The following is a 19,021-nucleotide window of genomic DNA, read 5'->3' as shown; positions in this document are numbered from 1 at the left end:
GGAGCTTAACTTCCCATCTTTTCTCAGTGCCAGTGGATCTGTGTAACTGGTGCATGCCATTAGCCGATTTGTCTCTTGTTTTAATGTCAGAAGCAATACATATGCTGCACAAACCCAGACCTAGATAAGCAGGCATTAGCAACGTGCTTCTCGTTTCAGGTGGTTGATCTTCTGCTGACATCATTCTGCCAAAACCTAATTGCTGCTTCCCATTTGAACCCTCCTGACAGGTAAGATGTGAGCAGGGAAATCAGAACTGGTTAAAACACCAGAATGTCAATGCTTATCCAGGGGTGAGGAGGGACTTGCTTTGTTCTGAGTTTCTGTAAGCTAAGAACTAACTCACTTTGAAGTGTCTCTGTAGATAAAATGTTTCTTCTCTTGCTGCTGAACCCATCAGAAAAAGGTGGCACTTGGCTCTGCTTTGTGCTCGGTGACAGCTTCCCACAAACACTGTGCTCAGGCTCCATGCTGAGGACTGGGGAATGGAGCAGACTCCCTCTCTCCAGGAATTACTTCCTGGCTCACACCAGCGATCAGGGGCTTGTCTCTGACCGTGAGTGCTGCTGTGACTTTGGGGTGTCTTTCTGCCGCCTTCAGCCTTCGTCTCTAGTGCCATTTCTAACATGAAATGAGTGAGGCACAGAGCTGAACGCTGCAGGTGCAAGAGGAGCAGCACAATCCACCTTCTTTCTGCCTCCCATCCCCTCTTCCCCGTGGAAGGGATTTGTTTTGGCTCTAGACTGTACAAGGAGGGGGAGGCAGCACTCCTCCACCCCTGGAAGGACTCTCAGTAGCCATCTCCTTCATGACTTAACAATTCCCTAAACATGCTCACCCTTACACTGGTTTGCCCTGGAGTAGGTGGCTCTGTGTGGAACACCTGTGCTGGGAAGTGGCTGTGATAAACCAGAATGTGCCAGAAAACTGTTTCTAACCCCAGCTCCTCACCTGGTGTCTTCTGAGGATGTTTTTTGTCTGTTAACTGGCCGGGAAAGTCCCTCCTTCCCTCCCTTCCTCTCTACTGCGGCAGGACCTTGCCATATTCATTCCATCTTCTCTTGCTTTGTTTTTTGATCCCATTTATTACCCTGTCTCTGTTTACCTTGTGCTCTCTGTCTGAAGAAAGCTGTTTGTGCCTCAGGCAGCTTCCAGTCATCTCAGGCCACCTCTTTGACCACTCAATTTATAATATTTGAGGCAGGGCACTGGTGGAGTTCATCCCTTTGTAGTGATCTTCTGCTCAGGTCACTCCAGAAATGACACTGGAGGCTGGCATGACAACTGTCCTGTGTTTAGAGACAAGTGTGGCTCAGGTTCGGTGTGTTTAAGCATTTGTAAAGACCTCTTCCTGTACCGGGGGTGACAAGCAGCAGTAAAACGAGTGTGTGGGTTTTCCCCTCCTGCAGGCAGGGACCATGCCTCTCCTTGTTGGTGAAGATGATGTGTGGACACAGGAATCTCTTACCTGCACTCCTGGGCAGGCTCTGCCAGCTTATTTACCACCAGGTTAGTTTTCCAGCCACAAATGCTGTGGTTAGAGAGTGCTAAAGGCTACCCCACCTCCATTTCCTCAGCCGTGGGGCATTACCTGTCTGGCCCACATGGCTAAGGGAACTCAACAGCTCTCAGGCTTCCAAAAGCACCCCAAAGAACGGAAACAGAACCTCATTTTGGACAAGGGCTTGCTCTGAGGAATGTGAGCTGAGGCTTTCCCTGCAGAAATATTGCTGCTGACCATCAGTGCGTTCTGGGATGTGTTTTAGAGCAGCTAAAATAAGGAAGTTTGTGAGCAGAGACAGAAGGAAATAGAGGAATGTTTCGGTCTGGAGCTTCCACAGTGAATATTTCAGTTGTATACCCCTTCAGAAATGGAAATAAGAGCCCAAGTGTGGGGTGCAGCAGTGCATGGTTTCCTTCTGGAGAACTGTTTGGCTTATTTCCTTCTACCCCACGACACTGAAAAGGTGAAATTAAAGGTTGATGAACTCGAATAGCTGTCACAGAGCTAAAACCCCTTCAGAGCCTCAAATTCTCTGGGCTAGTTTACAGTGAGTTACTCTAAGCTGCTGTCTAACAGAAACACACAAAGGTAGCTGCAGGTTGGCCTGAGACAGCTGCACAACTTCAAGAAAGGAAGAGCATGTTTGGAGGAACTGGTGCCCTTCCTCTGCCCAGTTGGTATTGCTGCACTAATTATCACTGGGCAGGAGCAGTCTTCTGCTGTGCTGGGTTAGTTCTGAGGTCTTTTCAGACAAAAGCTGTGTCCTTACAACTGGAATGTTTCTGGCTCTTCAGTTCTGCACTCGTGTTTGGCTTGCAGGCTCTTTCCCTGAATGATGCTCACATTCTAGGACTAGCAGCTTTTGTGATCCACTTGAGTGAGTCCAGAGCTCTAATCCCTGCAGTGGAAGCCAATTTTGGGATTTCTCAGCCTGTTCCTGGGCAGGCCCTTTCCATTTTGGAGTATTGGAACTGTTTGCTGGTGTGCAGGACCCAGGAGTCGTTTGTCTTCTGCATGAGGTGAGATCATGCATCCACCATGTCCTCGCTTCCCTGGGTGAAGGGTTTAATTCTGGTAACAGAGAGCTCCTGGAGAGCATTTCCAGAGCAATGTTTGGGCTGCACAGAGAAACAGATCCCACCTGGAAAAGCATCCTGGCTGTGCTGCCTGCTGAAGGAAGGGCTGACTGGATGCTGTCAGAGGTTTCAGTTCGGTCTCTGGTTCTGCAGTTTGTGCTGCTAATGTAGGTGGGGTTGGACACACATCAACAGAATTGGTAGCTCTGTGAGCAGGAAAGGCTGAGGGACCTGAGGCTGTATAGCCTGGAGAAGGGCAGCCTGAGAGGGGATCTGATCGATGCTCAGCCAGAGCTAAAGGGGAGGGAGTAAGAGGATGAGGTCAGACTCTTTTGGTCTGGCAGGAGGCACAAACTGGAACCCAGTAGATTCTATCTGAACAGGAGGAGAAACTTTGCTGTGAGGGTGCTGCAACCCTGGAGCAGGCTGCCCAGAGAGGTTGTGGAGTCTCCTTCTCTGAAGAGATTCCAAACCCAACTGGACAGAGTGATCTTGGGGAAGCTGATGCTGGTAACCTGCTTTAGCAGGGGGGTCAGATTGGATCATCCCCAGTGGTCCCTTCCAACCCCCACCTTGCTGGGATTCGGTAACACATTGGTTAAAAGCATTTTTCATAGTCAAGTCTTTGTTTTGCCTTTGGACTTCCATGAGTAAGAGAAGATATGATGGAACCAACCAGGTCACAGGGTTTGTACTTTATCAGGTTCTGCACTGCTGCAGCATCTTATCTCATGTGCAAGTATTCCTCCTCTTCTCGTGAAGACCTGAGTGCTTTGCTTCCTCCTGGCCTCGTTAAGAAGGTAAAAAGGAAAAGGTTTTGCTGTTAACTCATAAGAAAACTCCGTTTGGGTTCAGTCTCTCCCTGTGCAACCATAACCTGTACAAAGAGAACTGTCTACGATGCCTTTTGGTCCCCTGCCGCGTTCCAGTTTTGCGGGTGCGCCTCTTTGGCCACTCCACATAGGCAGAGGCTGCCCTGGCAATGAGCAGAGTTTCTGCCTGTTTCAGCTCCAGTACCTCGTGCCCCACCTGTGCTTGGAGGCTCGAGGGATCCTGTGCCAGGAGGCTCAGACTGACCCCATCTGGAGTTGCCTGTCCTGTCCCTCGCTCAGCTCCAGAAGAGCCAGCCTCTCTTTATGGAGGCAAGCACGCTTCCAAGAGCTCCTGAAGGAAAAAGCATTCCAGGTATGAATCTTTCTGTGACTCTGTGTTTTTCCAGACCTGCCCTTTGCAGTTTCCTTACAGGTGATAAAAAGCTTCTTGTGAAAACAAGAGTGGCTTGATCAGCAGTGGCTGAAGATGAGCCAGTATGTACCCAGGTGGCCGAGAAGGCCACTAGCACCTTGGCTTGGGCCAGCAGGAACAGGGAAGTGAGCATCCTCCCAAACAGCACTGCTGAAACCACACCTCAAGTTCTGGGTTAATTTTTGGACTCCTGACTTCAAGAAGGACCTTGAGGTGCTGGAGCATGTCCAGAGAAGGGCACCAAAGGTCTTGTGAGGAGCAGCTGAAGGAGCTGGAGTTGTTCATTGGAGAAAAGGAGGCTGAGCTCTCTACAGCTCCCTGACAGAAGGCTGGAGCCAGTTTCTTCTTCCAAAAAACAAGCAATTGGAGAAGAGGAAATGGCCTCAAGTGGCAGCAGGGGAGGTTTAGGTTGGACATTAGAATAAACTTTTTCACTGAAAGGGTTCTCAAACACTCAAACAGGCTACCCAGGGAGGTGGCTGAATCCCCATCCCTGCAGATGATTAGAAACCTCAGAGATGTGCTGCTGAGGGACGTGGTTGTTCTTGATGAACTTAAAGGTCTTTTCCAACCAAAATGATTCTGCAGTTCTATGATCCTAATGCCTGAAGGGTTGGTCTGACAGCTGAAGAAGGAGTGTGCTGGCTTATGTGGTCAAAGAGATGGTGACGGTGATGATGACGTAGAAACAGGAAACCAGAGGTGAAGCTTTTGTGTCCTCATTATTTCAGAGGCAGAAAGCGTGACAAGATACACCTTATCAGTAAGAATATGATCAGGAATGGTAGAGAAAAGGCTTGTCCATAACCTTAGCTTCCTCCTAAGTGCTGCCTGTGGAGTGGAGTTGAGTCACAGCACAGGAAATACTTTTACTGGTGCTGTGTCTAAATGTCAGTGCTCTCCTGGACCACTGCTGTCCCTTACAGCGTTTGGCTCTGCCTTGCTGTGAAGCAGGTTAACACCTCAGCCCTGCTCTTTGTCCCAGCCTTGCAATGCATCTGCTTTGACAGGAGTTCTTCTTTTAACCTAGTTCCTCTAAAACCAGTTTGTCTTTGTGCCAAGGAGTCGCTGCTGTTGCTGGAGTGACTGGTGCGTGGCTGGCTGGAGCACCCTAGCATCACAGCCTTCCTTTGAAGCTCAGGCCAGTCTGACTGCAGCACTTTGCTCATTTCAGCATTTGTTTCTAGGAGCAGACCTTCGTCCTGGTAGCTAAATTTTGGGAGGATGAGCACGTTTGGAAATGTCCAAGGAGGGTGTGTGTGTGCCAGAGATCTTTCTAAGCTTGCTTTCAGTGAGGTTTTTGAACACCAGTGGGGCTGGAGTCGAGATTCCTTGCAAGGAAAATGATGCAGGAACTTCCTTGGGTTGACATCTCCTGCTGCTTATCTCTGAATCTGAACAGGACTGTGTCTGGGTGTGGGTGAAGGTGAATTCTGTGCTGGGAAGGAGGTAGCTGCTCTGCCCTTTTACCTGAAGGTATGAGTTACTTGCCTTGCTTGTCACCCTCTTATCTACATCTCTGCTTTTCTCAGTTGTCTTTCAGGGAGTGGCTGCTGTGGGAGCTGGAAGTGTTCCCTGAGAAGGATGTTCTCTCTGCTTCAGAGAGGTAAGTGCAAGAGAGGCTCTAATGCTTCAAGTCTTTGCCACCCAAATTAGGGGAAAATATTGAAGATCAGGACTTGAAGACCCAAGCTGCTGCAGGACACTAATGCCTGTTGACTACTAGAGGTTGTCCAGAGTTCAATCAGTGCAGAATGAGACATGTGTGAACTTCAGGAAGTTCACCAAGATAACCTCTGCTTTTCATGTGCAGTCTGAATAACTTCACAAAACCCTCTCCATTTCCAGAAGGAAGTGATGGCTGAAAGTAGGCCATGAGCATGGTGGATGACTTTATCTGTGCTGATGTGGGTGCTTTTATCTGCCATTCAAACCATCCCAGACTGGCCTGGGTAGGAAGGGACCTTTAAAGCTCATCTAGTCCAACCCCACTGCAGTCAGACATCTGTATTCAGAGCAGCTTGCTCAGAGCCCCAGACAGCCTGACCTGGAATGGTTCCAGGGATGGGGCATCTCCCAGCTCTCTGGGCAACCTGGGCCAGTGCCTCACCACTCTCATTGTCATAAATTTCTTAGTTCTACCCAACCTGCATCTCCCTCTTAGTTTAAACCATCACCCCTTGTCCTGTCACAACAGGCCCTGCTAAAATTTCACTTGGTGTGTGAACTTCCTCCTGCATCAAGGGAAATGCACCACTGAAACTTTGTGATAGCCTTTCTGTCTTCTGTTCAATGCTGCAGACATGATTTCCATTACTGGGCTATCTACCAGTGCTATCTTCCTGCACCTTCTGCTTCTGGGGGCTGCGATGGAGACCTGGAGAAGGCATGTGGCATTATTATCAATACCACTCTGGATTCCTTACAAAGGTATTCACAGAATCCCAGCGTGGCAGGGGTTTGGAGGGGACTTCTGGGGATCATCTGGTCCAATCCCCCTGCTAAAGCAGGTTCACCTACAGCAGGTTGCCCAGGATCACAACGTTGAGGTGTGGGGTCTCCAGAGAAGCAAACTCCACAACCTCTCTGGGCAGCCTGCTCCAGGGCTCCAGCACCCTCACAGCAAAGAATTTTCTCCTCCTATCCAGATGGAATCTCCTGGGTTCCGGTTTGTGCCCATTTCCACCTGTCCTGTCACTGAGCACTGCTACCAGAGTCTGGTCTTTTGCCCTCCATACCCTTTATCTCTTGCTGAGATCCCCTCTCAGGCTACCCTTCTCCAGGCTAAACAGCCCCAGGGCTCTCAGCCTTTGCTCTTCATAGAGATGCTTCAGTTCCCTCTTGACATCTTTGTAGCTGCCACTGGACTCTCTCCAGTAGCTCCTTGTGTCCTTTGACCTGGGGAGCCCAGAACTGGTCCTAATACTCCACAGTATTTTGTATCCTGACCAGTACTTTACAGCAGCTGTGGTGCTGCTCATGACCTTCCAGCCAGGAGCTGTGAGCTTGTGCCTTATGTGGAGCTGTGGCTGTGGTTCCTTCCTCCTGGGGCTGGCTGGGAGGTGGCTCTGCCTGACTCACCCATTTTTGCATCAGACTCTTGCTGTAGGTGACAGAGGTCTGGGGCTGCAGTCCCTGCCCCTAATCTGTCTGTCTGTCTGTCTTTTTAAAGCTGAATTTATATATTCAGATTGGTTTGGCCAGACAAGCAGCAGTGCCCCTGAGGAAGTGGCTGAAGCTGGCAAATGAGGAGGGAAGGTTAGAGGAGAGGTGCTGCCTCACCTACAGCTTATTTGAGGAGCATTAGTGTTGGAGATTGATGGTCATCTGCAGCCACTGTGTTTGGGTGGTGCTCTCCTCCTGGGCTGGCAGGGACAGTCACCTGGTGCCTCTTTAATTCCAGGTCGGACCTGGGGTGCTGTGGCCAGTCGAAGATGTGGATCAACCCTGACATTCTCTGCAGGCTGCAGGTGATTTCAGGCTCTGATGCAAGCATTCAACCCTTGAATTTGACCAGAGTAGTTCCCAATACCTTGCTGTGTGCCAGGCTGACACTGGGCTCTAAGACTTGAGCAGTGACATGGAAATAGAGAGAGATTTTTCCTGCTGATCTCTTTGCTTTGCTTCACCAAAGCACAGAGGGTTTGAACACAAGCCAGAGTGTGAGCCTGACAAACAATTTCTCCCCCTCTCCCTGCTCAGGAGTTGGTGCTGGAGCTGGGCTGCAGGCAAAAGTTCTTTGCTGGCTGCAGGGATAGCCAGAGACACTTCCTATTCAAGATTCTTCAGGAGAGGCTGAAGGACAGAAAAGCTGGTTCTGCTCTGGGTAAGGAGCTGTGGAGGCAGCAGGAGCTGCTGCTGCACAGAAGGTAAGTTCAGACCTGGACCGCTGGGAACACCTCAAACAAACCCAATGGGTGATGGAGTGTCCCTGCACAGTTGAGCAGCCTCCTGCAGCCAGTGAAAAATGGCACTTTTATGTCACAGTACCAGCTGTGCAAGAGAGATTCATGCCCTGCTATTCCCACAAATTAGCTTTGTCTCAGACCACAAGATTCCCCTAGCAGCAAACCCACACACCTTACTGCCAGCAACACTCTTAACCCACCACTTGAGTTAACCATCCTTGAATGACTCCGTTTGTTCCTGCAATCAGAGTCTGTGTGTCCACTTTTGAGTCATTTATAGCATCTCTGATGCCTGCTTTGTATTTCATTGTCTCATTTTGATGCTGGTTCTTCTCTGGGCAGCTAGAAAAATTCCTTGTTGCAGTGTGCTGGTTTGAGGCTCTCGCTGCTGCATTAACTATCTCTAGAATCAGTCAGGGTTGGAAGGGACCACAAGGATCATCTAATTCCAACCCCCCTGCCATGGGCAGGGACACCCCACCCTAGATCAAGCTGGCAGAGCCTCACCCAGTCTGGCCTTATACACCTCCAGGGATGAGGTCTCAACTGCCTCCCTGGGCAACCCATTCCAGGCTCTCACCACTCTCATGCTGAACAACTTCCCCCTCACATCCAGTCTGAATCTCCCCACCTCCAGCTTTGCTCCATTCCCCCTAGTCCTGTCACTCCCTGATAGCCTAAAAAGTCCCTCCCCAGCTCTTTTGTAGGCCTGTGTAACCCCAGCTAATCATTCTGCTTCTAACTCCTTATCTGGCAGTCTTTCCCCTGCATGTAAGACTTCTGATCTAAGGGTGGGAGTGGAAAGAAGGAGTGGGGTTAGTTTGAAAAGCCCTCCTGGGCAGGTCTGCTGTTTGGGAGGGAGGGGTTTTGTACTTCTGTATTACTTTTAACTTGTATGTAGTTGTAAACATCTACATCTATTGTGTGTATATGCTTGTAAATGTTGCCTTGCTGTCAGTCCAGCCTCATTCCTTATCTTGCAGCCGGCTCAGTTAGTCTGGTGAACCGTGGGGGAGGGGGAACCCCAGAATCACCGCATGCAGTTTGTGTCCAGTGTTTGAGATGGCTCACATCTGGCAGACTGCCCTGAATATCACCCTGAGTGTGGGGTCTGGTTCTCTTCTTGATGCTGACTTCAAACTGGCTTTTGTTCTTCCCTCCTCAGGCTTCTGGTAGGGCTCCCTGCATCCTCTCTGATCATGACGTGTCAAAAAGGAAGGAGAACTGTGTTGGACTGTGAAGACTTCTTTCATTTTGTAAACTCAGAGCTGGTATGTGTTGGCCACACGATTCTTGCTTGTTGATAAGTGTCCTAGACAAAGACTTTAAACCTGGGGTTAGGACAGGTGTCACAATGCTTCAGTTGAGCTTATGTCAGGGTGTTCAGCTCATCATGCTCAAGGCTTTCCAGCCCCTGATGCTACAGGTTCCCCTCAGCACTGTCTGCTGTAGGGTGATTTCTGAGTTCATTCCTCTGGAATTCGATGGCATGTGGAAAGAGAATCCTTGGGAAATGGTGTATGGAAATCCAGGGTGGAGACAACCAGCATAGAAGTGGAGCTGGATGTGCAGAGTCCAGGGGTGAAATCAGAGTGGCCTGGCAGTGGCTTGAGCAGTAGGAGTGTTCGCAGTCCTGTTGTCCCCAACAGTGTGTGTTTCTGGTGCACACACACCTGCAGCTGCCTTGGGGCTGCTCTCTGCTGTGTGGATGCATCACTCTGTGCCACCAACTCTTTGTTTGTTGATGGTGGGTTAGAAGGAAACCTGCTGCGTTCCCGTGGAGATCTGAACGGGGCTGAACACAAGTCCTTCTCCAGTTTCCCCACTGCACCGCTGTGTCAAACTACTTCATGGTGTGTAGTGAGACTCTGCTCATCCTCCTGTGCTTGTACTCTAGGGAAACACTCAGAAAGACCCCTGCAGCTCCCTGGGGTGTGAGCAGTTGATCTGCAGGTCCCACGGGGCACTATTTGATGCTCTGAAGGATGACTGTTTCTGTGTATTCATCCTGACTTCCAAGCCCTCCTGTCCTGTCTCGTTAGGTATAACCAGGATCCTCCATTCCAATACTGTTAATCAAACTGCCTCTCTTCTCCTGTCTGTGACACGTGGTGCCTGAGATGGACTTGATGATCTTAAAGGTCTCTTCCAACCCAGTGACTCTATGATTCTGTTTGCTTTTTGGTGCTGGGACTGTGAAGCACCAGCCAGCCTGCGGTGTTGATGTCTCTGGAAATGGGGTTTCTGCGTGCTTGAGATCTCACAGGGTGGTTTTGTGCCAAGTCCTCTTGTGCCAGAAATGGTCTAAGAAAATCACAGTTCAAAAGGGCAATGAATGTGTTGTTGTCTCCTTGTCTTCCCACAGAAGAACAGCTGCTCCAGAGGGTATGCACTCCCCTACGACATCACTGCTCACTTCTTCAGGGTAATGTCTGCTTCTGTCCTCCCGCTCCAGCATCTGTGCTAGCCAGAGGAGATGCTTCTTTACCAGGGTGCCTGACCACACAGAATCCCAGCGTGGGGGGTGTGTGGAAGAGACACATCCAGTCCAACCCTCCTGCTAAAGCAGGGTCACCTACAGCAGGTTCCCAGGATCACAATGTCCCAGGTGGTTTTGGAACCTCTCCAGAGAAGGAGACTCCACAGCCTCTCTGGGAAGTCTGCTCCAGGGCTCTGGCACCCTCACACTAAAGTTTCTACTTTTGTTCAGATGGAACCTCCTGAGTTCCAGCTTGTGCCTGTTTCCACTTGTCCTGTCACTAGACACCACTGACAAGAGTCTGGCCCCAGCCTGTTGGCCCCAGCCTTTAGATCTTGCTGAGCATTTAGAAGCTCTCCTCTCAGGCTGCTCTTCTCCAGGCTGGAGTCTCTCAGCCTTTCTTCCTCACAGAGAAGCTATTCTTAGTAATGGGACTTGCCCTTTGTACCATTGTTTGGAGAACTGTTGGTGTAAATTCCCAGGAGAGGAGCAGTTAGCTAGAGAAGCAGCAAGAGGAAGGAGTGGCAGAGATGCCTTTTAATCCAGCCCAGCAAAGCTGGTGAGGGAAGCAGCAGCTGTAGGCTTCTTTTGCTGGGCCATGCTGACCCCTGCAGTTATCTTTGCTTAATTCACACCGGGTTTGTTGAAGCGCTTCAAAGCAGCAGAGACCTGTGTATAGTCATCTTCTAACCCATTCTCCTCCAGGGCCTGCTTAATGCCAGCTTGGACTGCGAGGAACCAGCAGTGGTGGTCAACCACGTCCTAGCAGCCTGTCAGAGCCAGTGTCCCATCCTGCTTCCCTCCGCAGCGGTAACTTCTGGTGTCACCTGAGGAGCGAGGACTCACTGTTGGGTCCTGGCTCTTCCTCTAACCTTCATTCAGTGCAAACTGTGAAGTGTGGGGATGATAATTTTTGATGTCCCTGGGACACGGCAGCGTGTTTGTGTTCCCTGACCCCAGCTCTGGGCATGCAGCCTTGGTTCTGGAGCGTCTAGAGCAGCAGAACAAAGGCTGTCTAGAAGTGAGAAGCTGGGAGGGTTGGCTTCACTTCAGCTGCATTGGTTGTTAGAGGTCAAGCGACCAAAAAGTCCTCAAAGCACAATTTTTTCTTTCTCCTATGTGTAACTCCTCCTGGGTACACGTTTGTGCATCACCTTTGTGGAAGAGATGAGTTTTGAGCTGCTTTATTCTGAGTTCCAGAGCACCAGGGTATGAATGCAGGCACAAATGTTCCTCCTGGCACTTGCAGGAAGTGAAACTTCTCATGTTTCTCATGCATTTGTCAGCCACTTGGGCTTTTGTGTTGAAACCTGAGGGCAAGAGAAGCTTTGTCTGCACACCTGGCTGAGACAACCTGCACACCTGCCTGCAGCCTGAGCATGCACCACTAATGCTGCTGGTTTCCATCTCTCCTTCTAGCTGTGGTGGCCAAGGCTGGAGCCAGTGATCTGCTCACAGTGGAAGAGGCTCTTTGGGGCTCCACTTGCAGAAGAGCTGGAAAGGCTGAGGGAACAGCACTCCTCAGCCACCAGGTGTGTATGGGGGACCCAGTGAGGATTCACAGACAGGAACAGCTCTTTGAGGGATCACAGAGCTGCTTCAGTTGGAAAAGACCTTTGAGTCCAACCATTCTCCAACTTTCCCAAGTCTGGAACTAAACCATGTCCCTCAGCACATCTGGGTTGATGTGGTGGGATAGGGATAGGGAGCTGGGGCTGTTTAGTCTGAAAAAGAGGAGGCTGAAGGGAGATCTCATTGCTCTCTACAACTACCTGAAGGGACACTCTGAAGAGGCTGGTGCTGGTCTCTTCTCACAGGTAACTGGAGACAGAACAAGGGAGAATGGCCTCAAGCTGAGGCTGGGGAGGTTTAGGTTGGACATTAGGATAAAGCTTTTCAGGGAGAGAGTGGTCAGGCACTGGAATGAGCTGCCCAGGGAGGTGGTGGAGTTACCCAGCCTGGCTGTGTTTAAGGGTCATCTGGATGTGGTGCTTAGGGCTGTGGCTTAGGGTGGGTCTTGTTGAGTAGGGTTATCTGTTGGACTTGGTGATCCTGAGAGTCTTTTCCAACCTGGATGTTTCTGTGATTCTGTGATCTCTGTCTCCAGGGATAGGGATTCAGCCACCTCCCTGAGGAGCCTATTTCCTCTTGTCCTATTGCTTGTCCCTTGGAGGAGAGCCCAACCCTCTGACCTCTTTTCAGAGCACTGTAGAGAGCCAGAAGCTCTCCCCTCAGCCCCCTTTTCTCCAGGCTGAACAACCCCAGTGCCCTCAGCTGCTCTTCACAAAACCTGTGCTCTAGACCCTTCACCAGCTTTGTTGCCCTTGTCTGGACCTACTCCAGCACCTCAGTGTCTTTCTTGGAGGGTCCAGGAGGGCTGGTCTGAGGCAGACGAGGGTTCAGCAGGCACTAGGACATGCTGCTGTGGGCTGAGGCTGGTAGGACAGCTTCATACAGGTTCCTTTGTGGGGTTTAAACTCAAAAGTGGCTCACTATAATTACTTAGTCTAGCCTTGTGTATAATGTGGGTCAAAGGGCTTCACCACAAGGAAAAGAGAATCTTTTCAGAGGAGACTGGGAGGCAAACTCTGGAAATAGCCTTTAGCATGGTCTTGAGCCATCTGCTGGAGCTGCCACACCTTCTGCTCCCTGGATTTGGTCAATCCCTGGTCTCCTGAGGCTGTGCTGGCCGCTTCCTCCTTTACCTGCCCTTATGTGTCTGCTCTGCATTCAGCATCCCCAAAAGCTGGGAATTTAGCGTGCAGGTTATTGCAGGCATCAATCACATGTGCCTCCAGTAGAGCATGGAGTTAACTACCTGCCCAACCTCTGATCAAAGGGATTTGGGAATGCTGCTGTCTGTTCCTGGACTTTTTTCTTCTTAACCTGTCTCCATGTAGCATCCAACTGCAGGAGGAAAGAACTGAAGAGAAGAGTTATTTCTTTTGTTCCCTTTGCTCAAGCCCCTGATTTATCTTCTCCCTACTCACAGCTCTTATTTCTTTTTGTACTCTCTTTTTTCCCCCTCCAAACTCATTCCATGATGGTTTTTCTTTTCCTAGCTTCCTTTCCTCAGGAGCAGTTTTTTCTCCCTCTGGCCCTCCTTGGATTTCAGCTGCCTTCCTCCACTGCACTATTCACCAGGAGGCACCACGAAGAAGGGAGAAAGCAACACTGGAGAGGCTGGGGAGTGGCACAGAGCAGGCAAGACTGGCCAAGGTTTTACAAGCCTGCTGCTCCCTCTGCTTGGAAACTGGGAGCAGAATGGCTTTAACTGGGAAATGGCTGTTGAGAGATAGTGGTGGTAAAGCCTGTTGTGAAATCTCGCTGGTGGATAGCTGATGAAAGGTGGCTGCCAATTTCCAGCTGCTAAATACTTATCCTAGAGGCAAAGTTGTTACAGACTCAGAAGTTTAACTCTGAGAGTGGCTCCTCTGTGAGCTCAGGAGGACTTTAAGCAGCTGCCTTAAAAACTGAAGCTGGGGAGAGCACCGTGGAGATGGAGAGCTCAATCCATGCCATGCTGGGATCCCTCTCCCTCTGACAAATCGTGGAATGGTTTGGGTTGGAAGTGACCTCAAAGATCATCTATTTCCAACCCTCCTGCCACAGGCAGGGACGTCTCCTACTACAGTAGTTTGCTCAAGGGCCCATCCAACCTAGCTTTGAACACTTCTGGCTTTGGAGCCTCTACAGCTTCTCTGGGCAACCTGTCCCAATGCCTCACCACCCTCATGGGCAAGAATTTCTTCCTTGTGCCTAATCAAAATGCAGTTTCTTCCAGTCTGAAGCCATTGCCCCTCACCCTGTCACTCCATGCCTTTGTAAAAAGGAGCAATCCTTGTGGATTGTGACCTGGCTGGGATAGTAAGTTGATGCAGAAAGGTTGGTGAGACAGGAGTGAAGGTATTTTAAGGACTCTGGGAATCTCAGGGATGGATTTCCTGATGGTTTCCCAAGCCTGTCCCAGGAAATGCCTCCTCCAGGTTGCTATGCTCAGTGCCCTCCGTGTCAGGGAATTATCCCATGTGCAGGATGGAGGAGGAACCCCAGCTGCTGTCTTCTCTGCCCTCTCAAGGGATAACCAGGACCAGAGATCCATACAGGGAATGTCCCATGCTGAGACATTCACAGGGAAGTGGCTCTGAAGCAGAGCCTTGTGCTTTACTATTTGCTCTCAAGTTTTATTGCTTCAGGCAGCAGTCACAGCAGCAACTCCTCTTGCTATGGGATTGACTTCTCCACTGTTTGGTCTAGAGCCAGCAGCTGTTAGTCACAAATTGGTGTTGATAAGAGAGTTTAGAACCTCTGCAGCAGCAACTTTCACCTCAGTCTGCCTTGAGAGAGGAGAAGGACACCAGGAAGAGTGAGAACAGTGGGAGGGCTGAGTGTAGCTGGGGTCCCAGCTCTGGAAGTGTTCCCAGCCAGGTAGGATGGGGCCTTGAGCAAACACTTCTAGCAGGAGAAGTCCCTGCCTGTGCCAGGGAGTTTGGAACTAGATGCTCTTTAACATCCCATCCAACCCAAGCCATTCCCTGATTCTCTGTCAGAAGGGGGAGTGGGATTGGCCACCTTTTGGGGATGAGACACTGCAGTTAGATCCAAAGTCCTTCCACATGTGCCACTCCTTTTTGTTTCCTTCAGCCACCTGCAGCAGTCAGAGCTTCTGGAAAACCCATGGATGAAGGGAGACCTCTCTGGCTGCCACGTTGCCTGGCCTAGCCACAGTGCCTGTGCAGGCAGATCTGCACTCAGAATGTGCTCTCCTTTCCCAGACAGGGAGGCACAGAGAGGAGGGCCAGCGCCACAACTGGATTAGCAATGCACATAAACAAATTACTTTGACTTCCCAGGATCACAAAGCCACCACATCCTTTGATTTGTGTGTTGGATCCATAAAAGCCTTAACCAGCATGTGCCAGGGCAGGATTCTGATGTGGAGAGGAGATGCTGCACAGCATCTGCTGGTGGAATACTGGCTGTGAACCAACATCAGCTCTCCTCCAGGTTTACACCTGTGGCAACTTGGTTTTCCTTGTGTGTGGGAAAAGTTATTACCTGATGCCTGATTTGCTTTAAGAACAGTGAGTTGGGCATGGAATTCACCCTCAGAAGCAAGGAATAATGCTTCCAAAATGCTGCCTTCACCTGGGAGGAGCAGCAGAACTCTCAGTTCATCCAGGTCGATCCTGGGAATGTACTCAGTGAAATGTTACCTCCTGCTAGGAGAGCACAAGTGCTGAGGCACCACCGGAGCCAGAACTAACAGCAGGTCTCTTTCCCTGGCAGCTTCTTGTGTCCCTGCTCTTCTTGTCCCTCATGGATCTCGTCTCGGCAAAAATAGCACCGAAGGTAAGCTCAGCCCCGAGGGAATTCTCGTGACACTGAGTGTGTCTGATCTGCTGCTTGCTGCCTACAGTGCTCTCTGCTGCTCCAGTGAAGGCTGCTGGCTTGCTCTGCCAGAAGGAGGGGATTAGCAGCACCCCAGACAGAGCCTGCTCAAAGCCCTTCTCTTCCTATCAGATTAAACCTGTGCTCTCCTGCAGCTGTTACCTCCCCTGCACCAGGGCAGCCTTTATTTCTCTTCCTGAATGACTTGCTCTGTTCAGTTCCCTCTTCAGACTTCCCACCTCCCAGGTCGTGCAGGATCCTTCTCTCTTCTCTCTCTGAGCCTTTATGCAGCATCTCCTGCTTCTTAGGTGACATTTTTTCTTTGGGCTGGAGTGTGAGAGACCTTCTTGTGTGGCCTTTCTGTGCTCAAAGGGGCTGCTGAGAAAGACAAAGACAGACTTTCTAGCAGGGGCTGTTGTGACAGGACAAGGGGCGATGGTTTAAACTAAAGGAGGGAGATTAAGACTGGATAGAAGGAAGACATTTTTGACACTGAGGGTGGTGAGATACTGTCCAAGGTTGCCCAGAGAGGTGGGAGAAGCCCCATGCCCTGGTCAGGCTGTTTGGGGCTCTGAGCAGCCTGCTCTAGTTGCAGATGTCCCTGCTGACTGCAGCAGGGCTGGACTAGCTGAGCTTCAAAAATGCCCACCCAGGCCATGCAGGGATCCCGGCACGAAGGGCTCCATTCTGCTCTGACCCAGCTACAGCCTGAGACAAATGAGACCTGTCCTTTCTGACATACAGGAGGGAGTGCACTTTCAGACAGCTCTGGAATGGTCCCTGGAGATCTTGCAGTGCCTGGAAGACAGAAGTGTGTCCTGGCCACCTCTCTTCCACCCAGCAGAGCGAGGTGAGCAAGTCCTGTCCCGCCTCAAGGGTGGAGAGGTGAGGTTTGGTGATGCCCCATGGCTTTGATTGCTGGATGTACCTGTAAGAACTGGAACCGATGGGCCTTTGTAAGCACAAAAAGCCTTTGGTGGAGTGAAAGCTGAGAACATCCTGCTCCTCCCCTGCAGTGTGGTGACCCAGCTGATGGGCAGGATGGCCAACGCTTGGTGTCGTTCCCTCTGGTAAAGCCTCAGAGGGGACAGCTCGCTTGGCTCGGTGGTCACCATGCCCAAGCACTGCTGTTTATTGCGGGCTGGAGGGCACCTGCAGCCCCTGTGCTGCTGTGGAGGCGTGCAGGGTGGGGGGAGCACCACCGGAGGTGCTCAGTGCTTCTCCCTGTCCACTGCAGACCCTGGGAAATCTCACATCCTGCGCAGGGCAGCCTCGGAACGTCACAGCCGGCTCCTGCCTCTTGCCTTCTACAGGTAACATCACGCTGGGCTTGGAAGGCAGGTGTTCAGGAGGGAATGGTTTGGGTGGGAAAGAGTCCAAAGCTCCTGCAGTGAGCAGGGACACCTGCAGCTGGAAGAATAACTGATGACAAATCTGCTGTCACAGAGGTAGCAGCACTGCTGGCCTCAGCTGTGCAGGGCAGAATGCCTCCTCAGGGCTGGGTTGCTATTTCAGGAGCTCTGTGTCTTTCACTAGAAGTTCCCTCCAGCTTTGGGCTCCAAGCAGGAGCGTCCTCAGCTGTCCTGCTCCCAGCAGTGGGGTGGCCCTGCACACAATGAGACTTGTAAAATGGACAATGGTGACAGCACCAGCTGCACTTACCTCCTGTTGGTTTGTGAGCCCACGGGGAACTATTGCTAACCCAACAAGAAGTTCCTCTTAAACATGAGGAGAGTCTTCTTTGCCGTGAGGGTGCTGGAGTCCTGGAGCAGGCTGCCCAGAGAGGTTGTGGAATCTCCTCCTCTGGAGATTGCAAACCTGCCTGGATGTTGTGATCGTGGGCAACCCACTGCAGGTGACCCTGCTTTAGCAGGGGGTTGGACTGAACGATCTTCAGAGGTTCCTTCCAACCCTCACCATGCTGGGATGTGGGAATTCTGTGACATGGTGTGTGACCTCCTCTAGCCTCACCCCTGGCTTTCACCATGAGCTGCTCACCAGAGAACAGAGCTTCCTCTACATGGCACTTGATCTGTACATCCAGCTGCTGCAGCTCTTCGTGGAGGGGAAAGACCTGCCCCAGCCTGACCAAACAGCACAAAGCCCAGAGCCCACGGAGCATGTGAGTGGAGCTCAGTCTCTCTGGTCTCCTCCTGTAACTGAATCTTGTACCTGTGGAGACCTTCTGGCTCTGCAATTCCCTGAAAGAAGATTTGAGCCAGGTGGGGGTCAGTCTCTTCTCCCAAGGAACAAGCCATAGGACAGGGGCAAATGGTCTCAGGTTACCCCAGGGGAGGTTTAGGCTGGACGTGAGGAAAAATTCCCTCCCCTTGAGGGTTGTTAAGGCCTGGCCCAGGTTGCTGAGGGTGGTGCTGTCTCAAAGTCACAGAGATGTGGCTGTTGAGGAGCATGATGTAGTGCTGCATTCATGGTTGGAGTCCATGATCTTAAAGGTCTCTTCTATCCAAAACCATTCCATGATTCTTACTATTTATCCCTTCTCCTGCCACTTGTTCCATCGTCCTGTACAGAGCTGCCTTTGCAGGCACCTAGCTCACACCCTGGCACTGAGAGAAGCAGCTGGCACTGCTGTGCTGCTGCTGCTGCCCAAAACCTCCTCACCACTGTCTTTACTTGTCCAGGAGCTCCAGGTGGACGTGGTCCTGGACCCAGCGACTCAACTGACCTGTGAACAACCCCTAGGTGCCACAAAGTGGTTCCTATGTTAAATTTGGAGGCAGGAACTGAGCTGAAGGTGAAGCTGTGTTTGGTTTTGATGGGCTCTGTCTCTTCTCCCTGTTCTCCAGGGGGATCCCTTGGAAGTGATCTCCACGGCCCGGCGGTTCCTGCTTGGTGCGATCCCGCGGTGCCATGCCCAGAGCTTCACAAGCATCCAACCGGTGTGTTGAGACTGTTCCCTCTTGTGCCAGTGGGTGAGAGCTGGAAGTGCTGCTTCTCCCTCTGTTGGGCACCAGCTCTGTACTCAGGCCTTATCGATGACACACTTCTCGTTTCCAAGGCGGCGGGAGACACCTGCTGCTCAGCCAGCGCCACAGCCACGTCCTCCCCTGTCCATTTCAGCGACATCAAACCCAGCTCTCACCCAGCGCTTCCTGCTGGGGGAAATGCCAAGCGCAGCACCGTGGTGCGTGTTGGAAGTTCCCCACCAGCACTGTGCTACCGGCCAGGAGACCCTGTTATTCACCATTAATGGTTGGGCTTGATGGTCTGAAAAGTCTTTTACAACATAAATGATTCCAGTGCACAAATCAACAGCACTGCTCTTTCCCTGTGACAAAAGCTTTGGTCTTGCCCCAGTTGCCTTTACTGTGCTCTCAACAACTCCTGAAAGGAGGTTATAGGCAGGTGGGGGTCGGCCTCTTCTCTCAAGGAACAAATGATAAGGCAAAAGGAAAGG

The 19,021-nt window shown here is 51.1% G+C and overlaps 1 protein-coding gene across 5 annotated transcripts in view; it reads left to right on the top strand.

Moving 5' to 3' along the window:
* The window catches only part of FANCA (FA complementation group A), a 44,338-nt gene that overhangs the window by 24,746 nt on the left and 571 nt on the right, over positions 1 to 19,021 (top strand). For 2 of the 5 annotated variants that reach the window (XM_064160145.1, XM_064160142.1), the window contains 19 exons: positions 160 to 230; positions 1,410 to 1,509; positions 2,324 to 2,523; positions 3,284 to 3,380; positions 3,589 to 3,765; positions 5,358 to 5,431; positions 6,127 to 6,255; positions 7,229 to 7,295; positions 7,528 to 7,694; positions 8,899 to 9,004; positions 10,099 to 10,158; positions 10,918 to 11,022; positions 11,632 to 11,744; positions 13,275 to 13,431; positions 15,502 to 15,564; positions 16,348 to 16,453; positions 16,841 to 16,916; positions 17,569 to 17,725; positions 18,411 to 18,503. In XM_064160145.1, coding sequence (XP_064016215.1) covers positions 160 to 230; positions 1,410 to 1,509; positions 2,324 to 2,523; positions 3,284 to 3,380; positions 3,589 to 3,765; positions 5,358 to 5,431; positions 6,127 to 6,255; positions 7,229 to 7,295; positions 7,528 to 7,694; positions 8,899 to 9,004; positions 10,099 to 10,158; positions 10,918 to 11,022; positions 11,632 to 11,744; positions 13,275 to 13,431; positions 15,502 to 15,564; positions 16,348 to 16,453; positions 16,841 to 16,916; positions 17,569 to 17,725; positions 18,411 to 18,503 — 2,118 coding nt within the window. Of the gene's footprint in view, positions 1 to 159; positions 231 to 1,409; positions 1,510 to 2,323; positions 2,524 to 3,283; positions 3,381 to 3,588; positions 3,766 to 5,357; positions 5,432 to 6,126; positions 6,256 to 7,228; positions 7,296 to 7,527; positions 7,695 to 8,898; positions 9,005 to 10,098; positions 10,159 to 10,917; positions 11,023 to 11,631; positions 11,745 to 13,274; positions 13,432 to 15,501; positions 15,565 to 16,347; positions 16,454 to 16,840; positions 16,917 to 17,568; positions 17,726 to 18,410; positions 18,504 to 19,021 lie in introns of those variants that run through there. The other 3 variants (XM_064160144.1, XM_064160146.1, XM_064160147.1) reach the window with 3 other exon arrangements.

Source organism: Pogoniulus pusillus, chromosome 20 (genome assembly GCF_015220805.1).
Source record: "Pogoniulus pusillus isolate bPogPus1 chromosome 20, bPogPus1.pri, whole genome shotgun sequence".
Lineage (NCBI taxonomy): Eukaryota > Metazoa > Chordata > Aves > Piciformes > Lybiidae > Pogoniulus > Pogoniulus pusillus.
The sequence above is the reverse complement of the archived record's forward strand: the minus strand, read 5'-3'. Positions and strand labels throughout refer to the sequence as shown.